Genomic DNA, 24,366 nt, shown 5'->3' on the forward strand with positions numbered 1-24,366 from the left:
TGACATGAGAGTTCCTGGGTATGATATCCCCGGACGTTTTTTTCATTTTTTCGATAAATACCTTTGATGACGTCATATCCGGCTTTTTGTAAAAGTTGAGGCGGCACTGTCACACCCTCATTTTTCAATTAAATTGATTGAAATTTTGGCAAAGCAATCTTCGACAAAGGCCGGGGTTTGGTATTGCATTTCAGCTTGGTGGCTTAAAAACTAATGAGTGAGTTTGGTCATTAAAAATCGGAAACTTGTAATTAAAATTATTTTTTTATTAAACGATCCAAAACCAATTTCATCTTATTCTTCGTCATTTTCTGATTCCAAAAACATATACATATGTTATATTTGGATTAAAAACAAGCTCTGAAAATTAAAAATATAAAAATTATGATCAAAATTAAATTTTTGAAATCGTTTTAAAAACTATTTCATCTTATTCCTTGTCGGTTCCTGATTCCAAAAACATATAGATATGATATGTTTGGATTAAAAACACGCTCAGAAAGTTAAAACGAAGAGAGGTACAGTAAAGCGTGCTATGAAGCACAGCGCAATCGCTACCGCGCCAAACAGGCTCGACACTTTCACTGCCTTTTGCACTAGCGGCGGACTACGTTCAGTTTCATTCTGTGAGTTCCACAGCTTGACTAAATGTAGTAATTTCGCCTTACGCGACTTGTTCATGGTTCCGTCACTCCTGCAAATATCAACTTGACTATGTCGAGAACAAATACAGCCTGTGTACAAATCTAATAAAACAATACGAACACAGAATAAACAAATAAAATAATAAGGTACTAAATCATATACAAACATTGGGACTGTTGCACGCATGAAGTAAAGAATGTCTACATATCAATCATTGACCGGACGAGTGTATGCGAAGATATAAGTTACACCCAGCTCAACAGTGCGAAGTCCCTGTCGGCTGAAGGACACCTGTCACGTTTCACACTACTGTGTAAACAGAAGGCGTGTAGATCATGCCCCTACTCAGCTCTTTGATGTCGCTTCTTTGTACGTGTCAAGTTCCGTATGACCAACAGGCATGTAGCTGTTCAAGACACACTCCTTCCCCTGCAAGAGATTATTTGTTCCCCATGCAAGCGATATTGTGTACAACCACAGATCTGTCCAGACTTTTGCGTACGGAAGCATCATCCTTCAAATCGGACACAATACAAGAATGACAGAATGGCTGCTTTCTGTGCAAAGTGGTAATTTTTGGTATGGATTTATTTCTTTAAGGCCACTGTCAATGGGTCCGAGGATAATTTATTGTTTGGAGAAAAATCCCACTCTGCAGCGGAAGTAGTAGTCAGGATGTTGAATTTTGGTATGTACGCGTTTCACGTGCAGTCATCGACGACAGGGCGTCAGTACGGGAACACCTGCGCAGGACGTCAGTGGTGTACGCCAAGAAGTCTGCGCCCAGTGCACGCAGCAAGCTGGGACAGAAGCAGGTCACTCAGCTCCGCCTCAACGACTGGGACCGCTACAACTGGACATTGCCCTCTCTCGCTAATGGTGGTCAGCTTCATCACACATGTACCAGACCACGGCTAGGACCCCGGGAAGTTCCGCTCTCTTTACGGTAACAGACTTCTTTATCCCGGATATAACTCTGGCAGGTTTGTTATGTGCCGTGGAAGAGTTGTATTCCTTGAACGTGAGGCAAGATTAAAACAAGCCGATAGCGTCACATACAACAACGAGCTCCGATGTGCATGTTTGAAAAGAAAACTTCACTGCGGACACTGCATTTTGACGTTCTTCCGCAGCGAATTAAAACCATTCCGTGTTAGTTCCGAACATCCTCTTTTGACACGTAGGCTGATAAGTGTTGTCTTTGTTGGTTATGAAAAAACAAACAGAAAACAAATTGTTGCAAGATGTATCAGTCCTTCTGACAGGGAAATTATAGGCTGCGGGACAAACAAACAAAAAAAGATAAAAAGATAAAATTAAAAAAAGATGAGTAAAGCTATCCTTGCATGAGTAAACGTTATGCATACTTTCGTACACATCATTCTGCTCCAAGCCGAGCTATGGAAAGGGCAATAGAACTTATTCTATTCATAGATTAGATTTTATTTTTTATTATAGGTCTTTAGAGAATTGTTATATATGAAGTCTTATATCGCGCGCGTATCTCCAGACTCGGACTCAAGGCGCAGGGATCTATTTATGCCGTGTGAGATGGAATTTTTTACACAATACATCACGCATTCACATCGACCAGCAGATCGCAGCCATTTCGGCGCATATCCTACTTTTCACGGCCTATTATTCCAAGTCACACGGGTATTTTGGTGGACATTTTTTATCTGTGCCTGTACAATTTTGCCAGGAAAGACCCTTTAGTCAATCGTGGGATCTTTAACGTGCACACCCCAATGTAGTGTATATTGTTATATATATAGGGGAGAAAGGTTTGTTGTAGACGTCTAAAGCTCGTTCGTTGTGTCATACAACCGAGCTTTTTGGATTATAAGTGTTTGTCTGTATACAAATCCATTTAAAAGACCGCTGGATGGAAGGTCAGTGACCGTAACGTTTTGTTTTGTCACAATAAAACGTTTCTATAACATACCTTTCTTGTTTTCTATTCTGAAGTTCGGAACGTTAGCAGTCTATTCGTTTTTTGGATTTCTTCAAAATGTTCATCAGTGACAGAGACCAGCTGCTGAGGGAGGGTGGCGATGGAGCGGAAGTCAGACCATCATTACCTCCCTTGGGTCGCTCATCTTTGGGACAACCCATGCTGAGACGCCCAACCACCCAGCAGTCGGGCAGGTAGACTTTTCTTTTGATGTTTACCTTACAAGGCTGCATCTTAACCTGGTTGATAGTTTGGTAACAACGTGACATGGTTTTGTTCAAGCATCTATATTATAATACACCAGTGTTGTTCTCAGGCCTGTGTCTTTTGTCATTGGCGCATTCATTTTTGATCTGACGCACTGGTCCGACCCCAGGGCCGAGGTGCACGAGAAAGTTACCAACCGGGTGGGAGCCAACAGCGGTGTTGGATTGGTTGAAATTGAGATTTGTTGTGATTTCAACGAATCAGACCCCGCGGTTCGTTCTCTCTCGGTTAATTTTGGGTGGCACCCACTTTCGGTTCGTGCACCTGAGCCCAGGTTAGAGGTGCACGAGAAAGTTACCACCCAAACGGGAGCCAGCCGCGGAGCCGGATTGGATGAAATCACACACACACCCACCTCAGTTTCAACCAATCACAAACACACCTCAGTTTCAACCAATTACAAACACACCTCAGTTTCAACCAATCACAAACACACCTCAGTTTCAACCAATCACAAACACATCTCAGTTTCAACCAATCACAAACACACCTCAGTTTCAACCAATCACAAACACACCTCAGTTTCAACCAATAACAAACACACCTCAGTTTCAACCAATCACAAACACACATCAGTTTCAACCAATCACAAACACACCTCAGTTTCAACCAATCACAAACACACCTCAGTTTCAACCAATCCGACCCCGCTGCTGGCTCCCGTCGGGGTGGGAATTTCCTCGCGCACCTCAGCCCTTGGCGGTCGACCGTCCGAAGGGTTGACGTGTACGAGGTCTTCTGACAGGAAAATGTTTCTGTAGCCACGACATTTTGACCTTATGCATATCATCAGTCCAGGTCCAACTGTGACAGGGCCGGATCTGGGGGGGGGGGGGGGTTCCTGGGTTCCGGAACCCCCCCCCCCCCCCTGGCCATCCAATGTACCTCTCAGAGAAGAAAAACAAGTCGCGTAAGGCGAAATTACAACATTTAGTCAAGATGTCGAACTAACAGAATGAAACTGAACTCACTGCATTTTTACAGCAAGAGCGTATACTCGTAGCATCGTCAGTCCACCGCTCGATGCAATGGCAGTGAAATTGACAAGAAGAGCGGGGTAGTAGTTGCGCTGAGAAGGATAGCACGCTTTTCTTTATCTCTATTCTTTTTAACTTTCTGAGCGTGTTTTTAATCCAAACATATCATATCTATATGTTTTTGGAATCAGGAACAGACAAGGAATAAGATGAAATTGTTTTTATACTGTTCAAAAAAAGAAACGCATAGTTGCTACTTGCCAAATTTGTTTTATTTTTCGAAAAAATTAACAGAAAATCCAATATTTAGATTATTTGTTTGAAATTTGGTATGGACACAGTTGAATGCACACACAGTTCATTTGCATCTTCAAATCAATCAGTCAATCAATACGATTGGGTGCCGAGGCTGTCAAGTCAGTAGGGTGTGTGACTGCCTTGAGCAGCAACAACTGCCCGGCACCTTCTGGGCATGGACTGGATCAGATGCCGGATATCTTGCTGTGGGATGGTGTCCCACTCCTCCTGAAGTGCCTGCAATAGATCGCGGTGATTTGCCGGCGCTTCTTCTCGCCTGCGCACACGTCTGTCCAATTCATCCCAGAGGTGTTCTATCGGGTTCATGTCTGGCGACATGGATGGCCAGGGAAGCACCTGGACATGGTGGTCGGTGAGGAACTGGGTGGTGAGTCGTGCTGTGTGCGGGCGAGCGTTGTCCTGCTGGAATATGGCATCCTGGTCAGCCAGAAGAGGAAGGGCGTGTGGGCGCAGAATTTCCTCCACGTATCGCTGGGCAGTTATGCGCCCTTGGACGTGCACCAGGGTGCTCCTTCCAGCGGTATTGATCGCCCCCCACACCATGACGCCTCCACAACCATGAACGGGTGCCTCATCCACACAGTTGGGCGCGTAACGTTCGTTTACTCTCCGGTAGACCCTCCTCCGACCATCATGTCGCTGGAGCAGGAAGTAGGACTCGTCGCTGAACCACACGTGTCTCCAGTGATTCCGGACGGTCCAGCGAAGGTGCTGGTTGCCCCACTGCACTCGGTTCTGGCGATGGCGGCGGGTGAGGACAGCTCCTCTGTGAGGTCTGCGAGCTCTCAAACCAGCTTCACGCAGGCGGTTCCGCACGGTCTGGTCCGATAATCGGTGTGGCCCGGGGAGAGCCTGGACAGAAGATGAGGCCGACAGGAAACGATTCCGGAGGTGGCGGAGCCGTATGAAGCGGTCGTGAGCAGCAGTTGTCGCCCTTGGTCTTCCCGCTCGTGGCAAGTCAGCAACAGAGCCAGTGGCTTGAAACCTGACCCACAGTCTACTGATGGTGCTTTGGGACACGTGGAAGTGCCTGGCGATTGCACTTTGACTTTGGCCTGCTTGTAAACGACCCAATGCAATTTGGCGGTCTTCTCTGCTCAATCGGGCCATCTTTCGTCGCTGAATTGTCGTCTGATTTCTTTGTGGCGAACAATCCGCTTTTATGGGTTTTGGAAGACATGGTGAGAGCTCAATATTCCCCGAGTTTCACGAGATTACACTGAAGCATGACGAGTGGTCATGCCAAATGAGCAATTTTGACATTGTAGCCACTGATAACGCATGCGTCACGTGCAGAGCTCACTTGTGGCAATGGACGAAAGGTCGACGACCAGATAAACATTTTCTGCAGTTTGGTGGATATCCTTGTAGCCATATAACTAAATTATCCAAATATTACAAGCTATGCGTTTCTTTTTTTGAACAGTATATTTTGTTACTGTTGAAAATGTGTAATTTCGATTCCCAATTGCAAGGAAAGACCAAAAAATGACCTCACAAATGCAAAATTTTCTCGGCTTATGGGAGGCTTTGCCCCCCAGACCCCCCAGTGGGGCGTTGCCCCTGCACCCCACCGGGGCCTGGGCGGCCCCTGGACCCCTGCCGTCAGTTGGAACCCCCCCCCCCTCTCAAACGAACTTGGTCCGGCCCTGTGTGACCTATTGTCCTTTGAGGCTGGGGACAACACCGATAGATAATTCACATTAAGGAATCAACAGCTTGACAAGCCACAAGCTTATTGTTTCCTGATGGTCTGTGCTGTGCCTGGTTCATCACAGCAATGACAATTCCTCAAAGTGTCTTTCTGTCTTATCGTGTTCAGAACAGACACAGTTGGTGACGAGCTGCTTGATATGTTGGGAAACTACCTTGACCTCAAACCCATTTCTGACCTCGGTCAAGGTCAAAGGGGCACGGGTGGCTTGCTTGGAGGTTCGTCAACCTTTTACAGAACTCATTTCCCCCTGCTGCTGCAGAAGAAGAAATTCAATGATGATGATGACGAGCAAGGAGATAGCAAAGTTGTAAGTATCAGATTTGAACTGACGGCTGTGATGCTTCAACGGTCTAAATTAAACCATTTTGATAATATGTCTGCTATTCCAGCATTATAACCGTATTTTAATGGCAAGGCTTCAGGTGCGTTTGAGAAAGATTTGTAGTATACAGGTTTCATTAGAAAGTATAAAGAGGCTTGTTCAACTGAGGAATTGATAGGCTACCTATGAGACAGTGGATTGTGTTGAAACCACATCACAGCACCGATATTTTTCCTAACTTCACTGATGGAGTTAAGCAGGTTTGAATTATTTATTTAACCATCTTGGTAACAGCTCAAGTCACCTGTATGTGTCATTTAAAGGCGTTGAATACTATTGCGAATGCGTTTTATTATGTTAGTAGTGCTGTTTTCGGGAACAAATTAATTCGTTCTGTAAACCTCTTGTGAGGCGGAATGGGGCTATAAGTATAGCCATGTATGCACAAAGGGGTGACGCAGAAGGCCCATAACCCACGTGACCGCTGGGAAGGGAAATAACTTTGTCACATTTCCTGTTCAGGTCAGCCACCGGCAGATGATGAGTCGCCCTACCAGTGCACAGAGGAGAAGAGTTGACCTCAACAGACGCTGTGGAACCCTGGAGCGTGCGCTGACGTCACTAGAGCGTGGAGCAGACGACATGGAGGAGGGGGACCACGTGGGGGAGGGGGTGTTCATCACGGAGCTGCGTCAGGACACCTTTGACCCCAGGTCGTGGCCCTGGAACGCGAAGCGATATCAATCATAAGTGAGACTTCACCGGTTTTCACGAACTTCACTGTGGGAGGACGGCAACATTTGTTGGGGGGGGGGGGGGGGGGGGGGGGGGCGGCGTGGTTAAAGAGATTGCGGGGAGAACGACAGAATACTCACTGTGGAAACGATTCAAGATTGATGTAATTTTTCTCGTCTCGCACTGTCGTTTTAAGGTCCCACAGTTGAAGAGAACACGTTGACATGCAGAGGAATACCACAGTTTTGTCTGTTCTTTGCTGAAGGCAGAGCTTTCTTTGTCTTCTAATTATGTTATGCCACCAGTGACGTGTGTGTGTGTGTGTGATTGGTGGTGGTGGTGGTGTTGGTGGTGGTGGTGTGTGTGTGTATGTGTGTGTGTGTGTGTGTGTGTGTGATTGGTGTGTGTGTGCGTGTGTGTGTGTGATTGGTGTGTGTGAATATGTGTGTGTGTGTGTGTGTGTGATTGGTGAGTGTGTGTGAATGTGTGTGTGTGTGTGTGTGTGTGTGTGTGTGTGTGTGTGTGTGTGTGTGTGTGCAGGGCCGGACTACCGGGGGGGGGGGGGGTTATGGGGGTTGCGCAACCCCCCCCCTAGCCTAAACGTGTACCTGACTTATTTAACAAAATTTTATTATTGTTTATTTTATGCCGTTTCATGCAAGGAGCGACCCTTTTCCTATCTCAGAATATGACCTACCCATCAGCTTCAGGGGGCTAGTCCGGCCCTGGTATGTGTGTGTGTGCCAGTGTGTGTGTGTGAGCATGTATGCGTGTGAGCATGTATGCGTGTGTGTGTTGTGTGTGTGTGTTGTGTGTGTGTGTGTGTGTGTGTGTGTGTGAGCATGTATGCGTGTGAGCATGTGTGTGTGTGTGTGTGTGTACCTGAAGACAAGCCTACCACATTTTCTATACTGTGTATTCGTAGCACGTTTGGCACCTGAACATACGAACACAGTACACGCAGAAGGCAAAAAGTCCGCAGAGCTTCAAATACCCGCGAACAAAAAGATACAATCACGTCCGTTTGGACATGTTTTTAAAATTGTGTTGTGAAAATTAAACCACTTACACCAAACGCCATTACAAATTCTTACTATTTCTATGAATGCCCACCAGTACTAAGAACATTTCTAAAGGCGAATCAAGATCACTAAGAGAATATAGTAAGACAGGGGAACTGGTCGGAGGCTCGTATTGACATTGACTTGTCGTGACCTGTCTGACCAAAGAATGTGTGATGAAAGATGCTGTGAACTCTCAGGCTGTTTATAAACAAAGGGAAGTAAGCGCTCTAAATGTATACGACATGTGTAATAGAGTCAGTGAGAGTTATTCGGAACCAGTCTCCTGGCACCTGAGAGAATAACAAGCATTGAAATGAACAAGCGACTTTCATCTCGGACCGTCTGTTTGACGCATTATTTTAGTTTTCAGGTTTACTTCCGGAATTCTTGAACAGGTACGCCGCGTAGCACTATAAACCTGCTGAGGTCCTGACAGTCGTTGACAAATGTGCAGCGTGGCTTCGAATCTTAAAGGGTTTCCTGTGTGGTGATACAGACGTATATATGTTAACCCCCTCCCACCCCTCTGCACCCCCGATGTGTTTAGAAAGAGCTTACTTTGGTATGTTGTCTTTATTTAGTGTGACGGTAGAGGCTCGGATGGAGAGAACGTGCAATGCATTCAGATGACTCCAGGGCATATACCGAGCAACAAAAGAAACGCGAATTATTTTTCGATATTTTGATTTTAAAAAACGCAGTTAATCTGAGAGTGACAATTTTTGGGATATAGATGCCCTATGCAGTCATGTGTAACAAAGCTGTTGTGTGAATATTTTCCCATTGCTGCTGTCTCAACGCACGGGACAAGCAGTTTCCACGTGAAACACATGATGTGCGCTTACAGCACGTGCAAGCGGAGTAGGGGAAACCTCATGCGTGAGATGTGTTCACTGATGCATTAGTAATAAAAAGAGACCATGGCACGCTTACTGCCAGTAAAACTTTTGACAGAGTCAAGATGCCAAGATTGACACCAGAACAACGCGAGAGGGCAGTGGGTCGATTATCGGCTGGTGATGACCAAGAAGCGGTAGCAGTCGATTTCAATGTGCATCTGTCAACAGTATATCGCCTTCAGCAACGTTTTGTCAACACTGGAAGAACTGCTGATAGACAACGAAGTGGAAGACCTCGCGTTACCACACAGAGACAAGATCGCAAGATCCTGCGACATCATTTGAGAAACCGATTCCATACAGCCAATGAAACAGCCAGGAACACCGTCGGTAACCACCAGAGACCCATTAGTGGCCAGACAGTACGCCGAAGACTTGCTGAGCGAGACCTCCAAAACTGCCGTCCAGCTAGAGGATCAGTTCTCACTCAAAGACATCGCATGGCGCGCCAGCAGTGGGCCCAGGATCACATCAACTGGAACTGGAGACAATGGCGAAACATTCTGTTCACCGATGAGAGCCGTTACTGCATTAGTCATGTTGATGGGCGTGTCAGAATGTGGCCAAGAAGAGGTGAACGCTATGCTGGTGACTGCGTCATGGAACACAATGCCCAGGGTGGACCAAACGTCATGGTCTGGGGTGGAATCGGCCTCAACCAATCCCTGGGACCTGTGTTTTTCAACAATCTTGGTCCTGGTTGGGGAAACGGCATCACAGCAGAGCGTTATATTGACCAGATCCTATAGCCCCATGTTGTGCTCTTTTTCCAGGCGCGCAGAAACTGTGTTCTGCAGCAAGATAACGCTCGCCCGCACTTAGCCAGGGTCACCCAGGCCTTCCTGCAGCACAATGACATCGACATCATAGCCTGGCCGGCCCTCAGCCCAGATTTGATACCCATTGAACATTTCTGGGACCAACTTCAAAGAAAGCTCAACTAGTTACGCCCAGGACCAAGAACTGCTGCAGAACTGCGTCAGGCCCTTATCCATGCCTGGTGCAACATCCTGAGAGACGCCATCAACAGACTCATCCACTCGGGCCATGAGGCGCCGCTGCCAGGCCGTCATCAACCTCCAAGGGGGTCACACACCGTACTGACCATCTGCAGAGGCTTCCTTTGCCCGTGGCAACGAAAGACTGTGCCATAGCCAAGAACAGTGTGCGAAGAACATACCACCGTGGTTTTGATTCGTTTCGATGTTACGTTTATGAGAAATGACATTTTTAAATTGTGATTAAACGTTTTTCTTGAGAAAATTCGCGTCTCTTTTGTTGCTCGGTATAGTTTAACCCAGACGCACAGTCACACAGAAAAAAATTCCATGCACGCTCACACGCATATGCGCATGCACACACGCACAGAACAAATAAAAAGTAAATGCATATTTTCTTTTGCAGGTATGTGAAGCTCTTTGGACTGTTTGCGTACACTGTAAGCTTTCTTTCTTTCTTTATTTGGTGTTTAACGTCGTTTTCAACCACGAAGGTTATATCGCGACGGACACTGTAAGCAATACAATGTGTTGGGCTAGTCTTCGAGTTGACACAGACACTAAGACTCACAGACACAAACAAACCCATAAAGGTCATTACATTTAGTCAAGTTTTGACTAAATGTTTTAACATAGAGGGGGAATCGAGACGAGGGTCGTGGTGTATGTGTGTATGTGTGTGTGTGTGTGTAGAGCGATTCAGAGTAAACTACTGGACCGATCTTTATGAAATTTTACATGAGAGTTTCTGGGTATGATATCCCCAGACTTTTTTTTCTCCATTTTTTCGATATATGTCTTTTATGACGTCGACATATCCGGCTTTTTGTAAAAGTTGAGGCGGCACTGTCACGCCTTCATTTTTCAATCAAATTGATTGACATTTTTGTAAAGCAATCTTCGACGAAGGCCGGACTTCGGTATTGCATTTCAGCATGGAGGCTTAAAAATTAATAAATGACTTTGGTCATTAGAAATCTAAACATTGTAATTAACATTATTTTTTTATAAAACGATCCAAATTTACTTTTATTTTATTCTTCATCATGTTCTGATTCCAAAAACATATAAATATGTTATATTCGGATTAAAAACAAGCTCTGAAATTAAAAATATAAAAATTATGATTAAAATAAAATGTCCGAAATCGTTTTAAAAACTATTTCATCTTATTCCTTGTCGGTTCCTGATTCCAAAAACATATAGATATGATATGTTTGGATTAAAAACACGCTCAGAAAGTTAAAACGAAGAGAGGTACAGTAAAGCGTGCTATGCAGCACAGCGCAACCACTACCGCGCCAAACAGGCTCGTCACTTTTACTGCCTTTTGCACTAGCGGCGGACTACGGTCATTGTGAAAAAATGCAGTGCGTTCAGTTTCATTCTGTGAGTTCCACAGCTTGACTAAATGTAGTAATTTCGCCTTACGCGACTTGTTTTGTACTTTCAAGTCAAACAATTCCAACTGAGAGCTGTCACTGGTTCTTCAAGGCCATATACGGAGGTAAACATTCGACAAAAATAATGATTTGTGGTGGTTTCGATTTTTTTTTATAATAAATAATGAATCTAAAATAAGTATACAATCACGTTATGATGTCATTTTTACTAAATAACGCACGGAAAGCTGTTTTATTGAACAAAATATATGGACACTGAAGCTTTTTTTTCTCGACCGATTGATGTCATTGTCCGCTATTTTCGTTCTCATTTCACATGGCCTCCACCCCGTCCAAACCATCTTGTACATCACTATAGATCCGTCCTGGAATGGGGGTAAGAGCATCGTTCCACTGACATACATGGCACTGAGAGCAACGAGGCAGTTGAATTATGGCCTGTATGCAAGTTGAAGCATGCTCTTACACCACTTGAAAGCCACGGCAGCTGTGTGCAGTGTGCATGTTTTCCGATGAACAGGTCAATGCACTAAATACTCGAGTGAACTACGCGGTATTTTCGATTTTCTCGCCTACAAAACAAAATTTATCTCGGTTTTAATTATACTACCAAATGGCAGAGGCATTTAGTAGTTTATGCGTATATAGTTTGATGTCAGCTTTGACGAAATACCTGAGAAAATCTAATCTAAGTGAGCATACCCACACGCCACGTCGTTGTCCTGGGTACAAAATCGGGCGTAACAACCGTCTGGATCGGTTAACATGATCGAGTGCACGGCTAGGAGGGTACCTTGAATCTGCAGTGTGTGGCCATAGATCCAGGTCAGGTGCAAAATATCAAGCCTGCCATATGACACAGAATGCCCTCCAATTCTAAGAAAGATAAACAAACAAACAAACGAACCAAACACACACACACTAATACGCACGCAAGCACACACACACACACACACACACACACACGTATGCACACAAGAATGACACACATACACACACACACACTTGCACACTCACGTATGCACGCACAAATATCAGTCAAGCACGATGTGTGTCAGGAAATTCAGCAATCACGAAAACCTTGGAGATTATTGTAGATCATGTTTACATATGAATGTGCACACGTTCAAAACCACAATATTATACATAATGCTACAAATTAGCGCTGATTTCCTATCCTAATACATGATAAGTGAAGCACAAAATACAAACAAAAAGACATAACAACTAGAAATGCGTTTTCTAGTTCTTGTTGTTCACGTGATCGACCAGCATGTCGTAGGCAAGAGACAGTATTCCAAAACTTCCAAATAAAACACATATTCCATTGTTCCCGCACTGCAGATGCACTAAAATCACAGAACATATACGATGATACAACAACAACAACAACAACAACAACAACAGGAGTGTCAGGAAGACAATTAGCGCGTTAGTTAGCTCCCAGTTTGTTTTTACAGTCTGTAAACCTTTTAATATTCAATGCCAACACCATCCATTGTGCCTTAACTATTGGGACGGCTAAATTAAACAAATGTATGTAAAGGCAGCAAACCCTTCGTGCACTTTAAACCGCTTAATATCCAGCCACAAGAAACACATCAAGGTAAAGTTCTTGGTCGACGTGATCATTTCTATCCATGTCCTTATCGACACAAGCTTATATGAAGGGTAGCGGCCCATAGACCATCTTCCACACCAGTAGTTTTAAGTACAACCTGCAGAATGCAGTAACGTTACTAACAACCGCTGACCTGTTTGTGAGCAGAAGACGAGGCGGCAATGTACAGCTACAACATCAATATCAAAGCGCACTGCTAGTGTGTGGAACATAACATACAGTTCGCCTCAGTACAGTGTTTACCAACGTCTTCGATATCTGTTTAGCCAACCCTGTGCGTGATGACGGGTAGATGGTTGACACCCACCTGTCTCCCAAAGCGTTTGATAACGGGTAGGAGTCTGACACTGATCTAATCACCCCAGTGCCTTGAAATTAAGAGACAGCTGACGCCTGTCGATTCTCCAAACGCTTGGTGACGGGCAACGGGCAGCGGCCACTCGCTTATCCACCCCAATGCTTGGTGACCGAGTTGGTACCAGCAGCGTTCAGCATGAGTTCAGTGACGGGCGGCTGGTTGGCCGGAGCGATGACCAGAATGACGACATAGGCGATGACTGTGGTGAGCACGTACACGACGAACATGAGTCGGTCCACCACTGTGGCGATCTGCTGCCACTCGGCGATCATGGTGCGGGCCGCTTGCAGGTCAGAAGAGGTCGGATGAGGGTCCAGCTTCTTGTGAGATCTGCCTGGTGCCTGGTGGCTTTTCAGGATCTTGGATAGCAGCTTCCCTGAAGCACGGCGGATTATGCTTTTCGGGGGCGTTTGCGTTTGGCTGGAACTGCCGGCATTGGTGGTGCTGCGACTGGTTGAAGAGTTCGGCCTTGCAGAGCGGGACAAAAGCCTTTGAGAGACTTCGCGTTCTTCTTCCTCGTCCTCTTCGTCTTCGTCTTCTTTCTCGGCGTTGTTCTTGACGCTATTGCCATTTTTCAATTGATTTGTGTTGTGACTACGCTGATCAAATTCAGTCTCTGAAGATGGACAGCTTTGTCTCCTCACCCACACTTCCTCCTCCTCTTCCCCTTCCTCTTTTGGCCTGCCGTCCACAGAATCGTCATCCTCGGCGTCGTCAGTGGTGGGGATCTGAGTGAAATGACAGCTCGTGACCACGCTGTTTCTAGCTCTCGGGTGTACTTCTCGAGTCGACTTCCTCTCGCCGAGACCTGTGAAGAACGCTGAAATGGCCGAAATTTTGTCTCGGTTGGACCCAAGCACTCCCGAGTTCTCCACACGTCCATTTTCGCGCCTCGTGACGTCAGGAGCATGGTTGACACGTGACACGTTACCGCCATTTTGGAGGTGGGTTGGGAGGAGGGCGGGGTTTTGACGGGAGGAAGAGGATGAGGACGGGTTGTTTTGCCAGGTGTCGGTGTTGGTGGTACCTGATAGCCCCAAGATCTGCGCGATTCGTGGCTGTGACTTTCTCTTGATGGACACATCGTACTGACAGTGCTCCGCCTGCACAAACACGGAGAGACACACATGGATACGGTTTTTCTACATCCGGGCATCACGTAAGAGACTTTATCAACACTGTGTGCAGGACACTACGAATATTGCCTGGCTTGAGTACAAACAATACATTCAAACACAACAAATTACAATGGACAATGTGCTCACGCAATAACACACACACACACACACACACACACACACACACACACACACACACACACACACAGAAATATCTTCCTACGCGCCCCAGAAACCAGTCGGCCAATCACTTCACCATAGAATCAATGAGTAGACTTGTGCTGCAGCCAGTTCTCACCAGATCAACCGTGGAGGCGACGAGCGGGATGTCGTTGAGCACACAGAAAGGCCTGGCCAGCCAGTGGAGGCAGACAGTGACCAGCCAGCGGGGGGCCTGTCTCATCTTCCTGCCCCGGTGGTACAGGTTGGTCACCACCACCGCCATGATCACCGACAGTGACGTCATCGTCATCACCATGCACAGGTACACACCTGTCACACAGACACACAAAAACATGATTTTTTGTTTTTATTTTTTTTATTTTTTAAATTAAGATTGTGAAACAAGATATCACCGTTTGAAGCCCTAATATCTCAGAAGAAAGCCGATTCACACACACACACACACACACACGCACACACACACACACACACACACACACACACACACACACACACACACACATACGCACATACACCGTGCACACACACACACACACACACACATGATAGGTAACTACACGGTGCTGGCCAGCTGAAAATATACGAAGCTCCTCACGGATCACGGACATCGAAAATAAAACAGCTTGTAGTTGATCAGTCGTTTGCCAATTTGTTCGACTAATCGATCGACAGACTGTCATATCAGACACGAATTCGAATAGACATGTATAGAAAGTCAAACAGGTAGGCTATGCCACTGGTCACATCTCGAGATATAGCTAGCACGGATTCCCTTGGCTGCAAAAAAAGATAGGGCTTTGATACCCTGCAAGAAAACATGTGAGCCTGTCTTTTGACGTAATTAGTTCACGTGCGGAACTTGATGTGAGCCTGGCCGAGGGCGACTAAAACCTACCCAGAGGCAGACCAAAAAGAAATTGTAAAAAATCTGCAGTTATAACTCCTTGCATGCATAAAAGTCAATGAAACTTGGTATTTTTTCAAACGGATTTCTGCCTGAGGCATGACTGAAAACCCCAGGGGCTCCGTGCACCTGAACGTGACAGGTTCAGTAACTTTAAACCACACATACTCACCAATAAGAGGCACAGCCTCAGACGTGGCAGGGACCTCCTCAGCAATAAGCAGCATGAACATGGAGAAGGCAAGAAAGACGCTCAAGCCCAAGGTGACCTTCTCTCCGGAGACAGGGGGCAACCAGAAGGTCAAGATATTCAGCGTGGACAGCATGGCGCACGGCACGATGATGTTGAACAGGTAGAAGAAGGTGTTCCTCTTCAGGTACAGGACGTAGGTGAGGTGGGGGTGCGATACCAGCTTGCGGATACCCGCGGGGCCGCCGGGCGGGGAGAGGGCCTTGTTCATAGTAATGGACACCAGCTCCCACTCGCTGTTGTTGACGTAGGTGGAGGGGTCCACCGTAAGCCCGTCCGTCAGCGGCGTGTAGTCCAGCTGCCGCAGCCCGTAGATCCACGACCCGAACCGCAGCGTACAGATCTGAACGCGTAAGGTGTAGGGTGATTTTTAGAGCCAGGTATGATGGGTACAGAGATTATAGAACAAAAAGCGAGCTGAAAGGTATGGCAGAAATGACAGTTGTTTGCTTACTGATAGGCTGCAAAACATTTTGGAGTCAGAGACTACAGAAAAAGAGAGAAAGAAAGAAGGCAGGGGCCTAAAATGAAGGAGAAGAGAACGAGATGCGAAACAATATCCAAACAAAACAAACCAACAAAGAGAGAGAGAGAGAGAGAGAGAGAGAGAGAGAGAGAGAGAGAGAGAGAGAGAGAGAGAGAGAGAGAGAGAGAGAGAGAGAGAGGGGGTGGATATAAACAGGTTAAAATGAGAAAAGAAGGAACTGGCGGTAAACAAGCAGAAGAAAAACAAAGATGAGAAGATTTATCGATGAGAAGCAGAGCAACCACGAAGAGATAACAATCGTCCCTGAGAATCTCCGTTCTAAATGAACACAGAACAAAATTACTGAAAATCCTGACCTGAGTGTCAAAGGGGAAGTAGGTGATCTGAACGCTACACGAGGAGCGGAGGCGCAGCGGTACCGGCCACAGCACACGGCCGTTGCTCTGGATCTGAACATAGGTACCCCGCATAAACCCTGAGGTTCCTCCGTCAGCACTGCAAAATACACACACTTTGTATATTTAGAGGGTACACACACACACACACACACACACCAGGGCCGGACTAGGCTAAGAGGAGGGGGGGGGGTTGCCAGTGGGGGTCAGGGGACGAAGCCCCCTGAAGCTGATGGGTAGGTCATATTCTAAGATAGCAAAATGGTCGCTCCTTGCATGAAACGGCATAAAATAAACAATAATAAGAAATGTTTTAAATAAGGGAGGTACATGTTTAGGCTGGGGGGGGGGTTTGCGCAACCCCCATAACCCCCCCCCCCCCCCCCCCGGTAGTCCGGCCCTGCACACACACACACACACACACACACACACACACACACACACACACACACACACACACATGTCAGTGACAGAAAAAACATTGGCTGCTTCTCTCTATACCATACAGTATGTCTTAATGAGCGAATGCATATATACATACACACGAACACGCAGACAGACAGACAGACACACACACACACACACACGCCCGCACGCACGCACACACACACACACACACTGACACACACACACACACACACACACAGCCACGCATGGATTCACAACCACACACATAGAAACACAAAAACCTACTTGTTGTAGACGAATGTGTCTGGCAGCCAGACGTGCTCTGCCGGTATACGTAGAGCTCGGACATCAGTGAAATTCAACGGGTCCCACGCTAGGGCTGGGTCTATCCATGTCTGGAGTAAATATATGTAAATATGAAAGAAAGAGGTCAATGCAAGAAAATTATTAGTTAAACGTCATCGATCCTATCACAATGCCTAAACAAAAATATCTTCAAAGATTACAACACCAGGAAGAGAGAAGGCTCTTTCGGGCCCTAGTTAGGGTTTGGTCTATCAGCCTAGTTCATCTGCGTGTGAAATAAACAAAAACATCTCCAAAGACAACAATGCCAAGAAGAGAGAAGGCTCCCTTGGACCCTAGTTAGGGTTTGGTCTATCAGCCTAGTTCATCTGCGTGTGAACTAAACAAAAACATCTCCAAAGACAACAATGCCAAGAAGAGAGAAGGCTCTTTTGGACCCTAGTTAGGGTTTGGTCTATCAGCCTAGTTCATCTGCGTGTGAAATAAACAAAAACATCTCCAAAGATTACAACACCAGGAAGAGAGAAGGCTCTTTTGGACCCTAGTTAGGGTTTGGTCTATCAGCCTAGTTCATCTGCGTGTGAAATAAACAACAAGTCGCGTAAGGCGAAAATACAACATTTAGTCAAGTAGCTGTCGAACTCACAGAATGAAACTGAACGCAATGCCATTTTTCAGCAAGACCGTAATACTCGTAGCATCGTCAGTCGACCGCTCATGGCAAAGGCAGTGAAATTGACAAGAAGAGCGGGGTAGTAGTTGCGCTAAGAAGGATAGCACGCTTTTCTGTACCTCTCTTCGTTTTAACTTCCTGAGCGTGTTTTTATTCCAAACATATCATATCTATATGTTTTTGGAATCAGGAACCGACAAGGAATAAGATGAAAGTGTTTTTAAATTGATTTGAAAAATTTAATTTTGATAATAATGTTTATATATTTAATTTTCAGAGCTTGTTTTTAATCCGAATATAACATATTTATATGTTTTTGGAATCAGCAAATGATGGAGAATAAGATAAACGTAAATTGGGATCGTTTTATGAAAAACATATTTTTTTTACAATTTTCAGATTTTTAATGACCAAAGTCATGAATTAATTTTTAAGCCACCACGCTGAAATGCAATACCGAAGTCCGGGCTTCGTCGAACATTACCCGACCAAAATTTCAATCAATTTGGTTGCAAAATGAGGGCGTGACAGTGCCGCCTCAACTTTCACGAAAAGCCGAATATGACGTCATCAAAGACATTTATCGAAAAAATGAAAAAAACGTCTGAGGATATCATACCCAGGAACTCTCATGTCAAATTTCATAAAGATCGGTCCAGTAGTTTAGTCTGAATCGCTCTACACACACACACACACACACACACACACACACACACACACACACACACACACACACACACACACACACACACACGCACATACACCACGACCCTCGTCTCGATTCCCCCCTCGATGTTAAAACATTTAGTCATAACTTGACTAAATGTAAAAACATCTCCAAAGACAACAATGCCAAGAAGAGAAAAGGCTCCCTTGGACCCAAGTTAGGGTTTGGACTATTAGCGTTACAAAAAAAAACACAACATGAAGGCAACCAATAAGCACAAAACTTATCTTTGACACACGTATTACGAAGTTCACGTCTACACAGATCTACACAGCGTCCCCATTTTGCATACAACACATTTCTTTTCGGAACAATTTTTTAACGACTGTACATTGCACAAAAACGTCATAGGAATCGTTTGTCAAAATTGACCCAAACGATAGCACTGAGTGAATGTTCGGAATTTCAAGAAATATGAACCAAAGAAAACTACATCTTAAACTACAAAGATATCTAATCATATGTTACGACAAGAAGATGGGTAACATCAAGCACAAGCTAAGCATACCTGATCAATGAAGACATTCGTCGTCAACACTTGTTGTCGCTCGTCCTGTACATATAAAAACAAAACATTTCAGATTGAAAGCAACATATGTTGGTATTTTATTTTACACGCTGGGCTACACATCAAATCTATAGTCCTGTGGACTAAAGACATCAAATACTGCTGGTACTTTTTTGTGTGATGGTTTGTTTGTTTGTTTGTTTGCTTAACGCCCAGCCGACCACGAAGGGCCATATCAGGGCGCTGCTGCTTTGACATATATAACGTGCGCAACACACAAGACAGAAGTCGCAGCACAGGCTTCGTGTCTCACCCAGTCACATTATTCTGACACCGGACCAACCAGTCCAAGCACTAACCCCATAATGCCAGACGCCAGGCGGAGCAGCCACTAGATTGCCAATTTTAAAGTCTTAGGTATGACCCGGCAGGGGTTCGAACCCACGACCTCCCGATCACGGGGCGGACGCCTTGCCACTGGGCCAACCGTACCGGTCTTGTGTGATGGTCAAGTGAATGAATTTACCAGTCGATTCCAAGGACATGCCAATGTGAATTTAGGGTCCAGTTCCATCGAGAAAACAAGTGTAAGAAAACTTATGTGTTGGCTAAATGGGATATTAGAGCAACTGCTGGTATTCGTCATGGTAGTCGTTCAAAATGGCCAAGCAGACTGATCTACAGAAATAGACGACCTCATATATACTTCATCGGTGTGACGATCTGGGCTGGTATGCACGAGAAAGTAACCAAGCGGGTGGTAGCCAGCCGTGATGTTGGATTGGTTGAAAATGAGCTTTGTTTGTGATTTCAACCAATCGGACCCCGCGTGTTATCGACACGAGGTTTTGCGTATTACGGTCTGATCCTTGCAGATATAGTGAACTTTGGCCAAGAACACTAGAAGACTGACGACTCACCAGTAAAACGCTCTGATTCAACCTGAGGGACAAATCACTTTGGTCAAGCCAGGGTTCGCACAGCATTTTCACCTTAAAATTTAAGGACGTTTTAAGGACCTTTTTTGAACCCTCATCCCGGTAGAGAAGTCACTTTGGTCAAGCACACTAGAAGACTGACGACTCACCAGTAAAACGATCTGATTCAAGAACACTGGATTTCAAGCACACTAGAAAACTAACGACTCACCAGCAAAACGATCTGATTCAAGAACACTGGATTTCAAGCACACTAGAAAACTAACGACTCACCAGCAAAACGATCTGATTCAGCCTGAGGGAGAAGGCCACGGTGAGCGGGAAGGTCTTATTGTCGACGTGCGGCATGACAGACTGCTGGTACTTGGCCATGATGGACTCGTACAGACGCTGTTCGTCCGGGACACGTCGTGCATGTTGACTGGAGTCTGCTGGCAAACAAACAAGATTGAAGAATATGTAGCAGAGATGTGCTCTGTTTGTGATGCAAGGTTTGAGGTTTCTTGGTTCTACTTTTTGGGTTGGGGGGGGGGGGGGGGGGGTGGTGGGGGAGGCAGGCACTGTTTCCAATATGCCACTCTGACAGACAAAGCGACATGCAGATAGAAGATAAGACATTGGCCTTTTGTTTTAATTTGTTTGAGGCGGTTAATGGAGAGGGGTGGACGGAGAGGGATGCACAATGCACAGGTCTTGAAAAAAGTCACAGCCGCCTTCAACACATTCATTTAAAGCGCTGATGGGTATCCCGAGAGTTTTCGTGATAGTCAGTAAGCTTCAAGATTTAAAAAAAGAAGTTTGTATATATATTTTATTTTTTTCTCACAGAAATAACTTTCTTTATTTGGTGTTTAACGTCGTTTTCAACCACGAAGGTTATATCGCGACGGGGAAAGGGGGGGGGGGGGGGGGCGGAGATGGGATAGAGCCACTTGTTAATTGTTTCTTGTTCACAAAAGCACTAATAAAAAAATTGCTCCAGGGGCTTGCAACGTAGTACAATATATTACCTTACTGGGAGAATGCAAGTTTCCAGTACAAAGGACTTAACATTTCTTACATACTGCTTGACTAAAATCTTTACAAACATTGACTATATTCTATACAAGAAACACTTAACAAGGGTAAAAGGAGAAACAGAATCCGTTAGTCGCCTCTTACGACATGCTGGGCACAGAAATAACGAAACTTAGAACTAACACACATATCTATCACCTAAATAGTCGATTTCCATACTGAAAGTGCATTTTCGATTTGTACAAGCACTGACGTAACTAACATAAGAATCATTACCGTAGACAGCCAGATAGTCATATACAATCATACCGTCCGCAGTGCGCGTTCATATTGCGTGTACATGAAACAGACGATGTTTGGAAATAACTGATCTGTTAGGTTTGTATGGACTGTGAAAGAGTGATTAATCTTGGTTTTATTGAGTCAAGCTTTCCTTCGTGACAGCATAGGCCAGTTACAAGCGAGGGTGGGTCTGAAACACGTGAGCAAGGAGCACGTGTGGAAAGTTTGGCTCAGTAAAAGTAAGATTATTCACTCTTTTACAACCCATACAAACCTCAGTGGATTCTGGAGATCTTTATTTATTTATTTATTTATTTGGTGTTTTACGTCGTTTTCAACCGTTCAAGGTTATATCGCGACGGAGGGAAGGGGGGAGATGGAATAGAGCCACTTGTCAATTGTTTCTTGTTCACAAAAGCACTAATCAAAAATTTGCTCCAGGGGTTCTGGAGATCGTCTATTACATCATGACAAAAACGAACAGCCAGCGCAACACCTATTTATACGGGTAGTTATACAACTGAGAAAAAGGAATAACTGCCGCGGACAGTCATGCACAGCCGTCAGCAAAAAAGCGTTCATACTATAATAACAGTTCAAGGCAAAACGGAGCAGAGGAGACATCAATTTGTGCCAACAGTAACAGAGGAAGCGTGACAACATTATTTCGCAGTAACAGCTGGGGAACACAGAGTGGGATGGTTAGTGGTAGTGTTATCGTCTCTCCAACAGTTACTGCTGTTCGAGACCGCCACAGCGTGAGACAGAGACAACACGTGCGGTCAGTCAAAGCACGGCTGAGCCGATCGATACGACAGCGCCGTTCCCTGAATATCGATTTCTGCAACATATCTTCGTTCGTTTGGTTGCTGCTTTTTCCGTCCCTGAATACATTTATATATGGCGCGTGTAAAACTGTGCCTCACGTTCTTCGTCACCGCGGACGTGCTGGTGGAGATGTATTCGTTTTTTGCTAGGTGTAGAACACAGGCACGTGACAGTGGTAGGCAAGGGCTAGAGCACCCCCTCCCCACTGACCTCCCCTCCCTCTCCCCACCCCCCTCCCCTCCCCCCAGTCTCCCCTCCCTCTCCCCACCCCTCCCCTCCCTCTCCCCACCCCCACCCCCCTCGCCACCCAAGCCATGTGCCTCTGGTTTAGAAAAAACACGTTAGTTTGAAATCGGTCAGTTGCATTCTACTGCTATTCTGGCAAGAAACCATGACAGCCGAGGAAGCCACAGGGCAATTTCCAATCAACTACAAGTACACTTCGATTGACGCGGTTGTTTTACATCTAAATGTTAATACTGTGTCTCTATACTCTCCCTTTTATTTGTGCCACTATTAATTAAACGGTATATATATATCATCGAACACCTTTACCTGTTCCACACTACACTCCATGCGGATAAGATATCTTCTTCTGCCCAAATCATATAGGCACTTTTATGGTGTCCTTTTATTACTCGTTATGAACTATGTCGATCGGACGGAAATAAGGATCACTTGTGACGGAATAACTGTTTTCAATGTCAGTGTGTGTGTGTGTGTGTGTGTACGTGTGTGTGTGTGTGTGCGTGCGTGTGCCAGTGTGTATGTTCCAGGCTATCGTAAACTTGTTGCTCTTCAAACCTACTCAGTCCATGGACCAAACGGAGATGGAAGGGTATGAGGGGTGACAGGTTGGTGTGTGAGGTATGTTCAGTTTATTCTTTGCTGTCACACACACACACACACTGGCACACTATGATACGGCCGTGTCACCCAACTGACTCACACACACACACACACACACACACATACACACACACACACACACACACGAACACGCACCGGCACGCACGCGCACCGCCGGGCACGCACGCATGCACAACACACACACACACTATGATACGGCCGTGTCACCCAACTCACACACACACACACGAACACGCACGCACACACACACGCAAACACACGCACACACACACGCGCGCGCACACACACACACACACACACACTGTGACACACACAAAACATAACATTTTTACCGGCTGAGCCTCATCGCGCGGCCTTGCCGGGATTGTGCAATGGCTCTATAATTTCATTTTACAATAAGCAAGTCGAAGTGAAACACTCCTTCCAGATTTAACCGATAATCTAGCATCTTAATTAATCAATCCATAATAAGATGATTGATTTGGCTTGTTCTACTCACCTGTTGTAGTGGAGTCCATATCCACTCCCCGGCATGCCTGGCAAAACACCGCAACCCAGCACAAGAGAAGCAGGCGGCATCGCTTCAAAGAAGAACTCGGTAAATTAGCCAAAACCGCAGCGGGCACTGAAGCGGCCATTTCTTTCTTCTTCAAGACTCGAGGAATTGTAATGATGCGCCCACCATCTTCTTCAGACTGAAGAGGGTTTACTGCGTATGCGCAGAGACATAGATAGAATGCGGAGCGATTCCTCTCGCAGCCAGAGATTTTGTCGTCTGCTACAACGCCGAAGGTGCTTTGCAGCCTACATTCTCGTTAAAACTTCAAGAAATATCGAACAAGAATTTCACTGAAACATCCTCCACTGGTGACGAGAAGTGAAAATGATCAAATTGCGATCACAACACCAGCGTGGAGAAACTCACAGCTCGTTTTTCGAGGCAGTGGCTGTTGCTGGTATGTTGATAATGCAAGGGAGGGAACTGCTGGTGCCGGAGAAGTGTTGGCGGAGAGCCAACAGCTGCTGCCACGCAAAAACAGCCTCGCGATGTGTTATCAGTGAAATAAAAGTGCACTGATTTAAAACACTGCACAGTAATACTTGTGAGTATTGAGTACAGTGACAACAACGGTGTCAGCTTGATACCATCACATTTTTTTTCGAGGAAGGCGTTCTGACTTTCGCCAGAGCTCA

At 45.6% G+C, this 24,366-nt stretch overlaps 2 protein-coding genes across 3 annotated transcripts; one reads left to right on the forward strand and one right to left on the reverse strand.

Moving 5' to 3' along the window:
• Positions 1-1,356: 1,356 nt before the first annotated feature.
• Positions 1,357-7,244, forward strand: LOC138955900 (uncharacterized; the record flags this gene model as incomplete). The annotated part of the gene is given in 4 exon segments (XM_070327409.1): positions 1,357-1,591; positions 2,668-2,793; positions 5,984-6,185; positions 6,723-7,244. Coding segments are annotated over 4 exon segments (791 nt in total), but the record flags the coding sequence as incomplete, so codon positions are not given.
• A 5,136-nt stretch (positions 7,245-12,380) lies between these two features.
• Positions 12,381-24,123, reverse strand: LOC138958363 (acetylcholine receptor subunit alpha-L1-like). 2 transcript variants are annotated; one of them, XM_070329481.1, is made up of 8 exons: positions 23,672-24,123; positions 20,449-20,603; positions 19,238-19,282; positions 17,309-17,418; positions 16,577-16,715; positions 15,656-16,076; positions 14,695-14,888; positions 12,381-14,381 (listed from the first exon to the last, which is right to left on the reverse strand). In XM_070329481.1, the coding sequence occupies exons 1-8, from the start codon at positions 23,808-23,810 to the stop codon at positions 13,365-13,367; spliced, it is 2,220 nt and encodes a 739-aa protein (XP_070185582.1). In that variant the 5' UTR covers positions 23,811-24,123; the 3' UTR covers positions 12,381-13,364. The 2 variants fall into 2 exon arrangements, with proteins under 2 accessions (XP_070185582.1, XP_070185581.1); XM_070329480.1 differs by having other exon boundaries at positions 20,449-20,606.
• Positions 24,124-24,366: the final 243 nt, after the last annotated feature.

This window comes from Littorina saxatilis, linkage group LG2, assembly GCF_037325665.1.
Source record: "Littorina saxatilis isolate snail1 linkage group LG2, US_GU_Lsax_2.0, whole genome shotgun sequence".
Lineage (NCBI taxonomy): Eukaryota > Metazoa > Mollusca > Gastropoda > Littorinimorpha > Littorinidae > Littorina > Littorina saxatilis.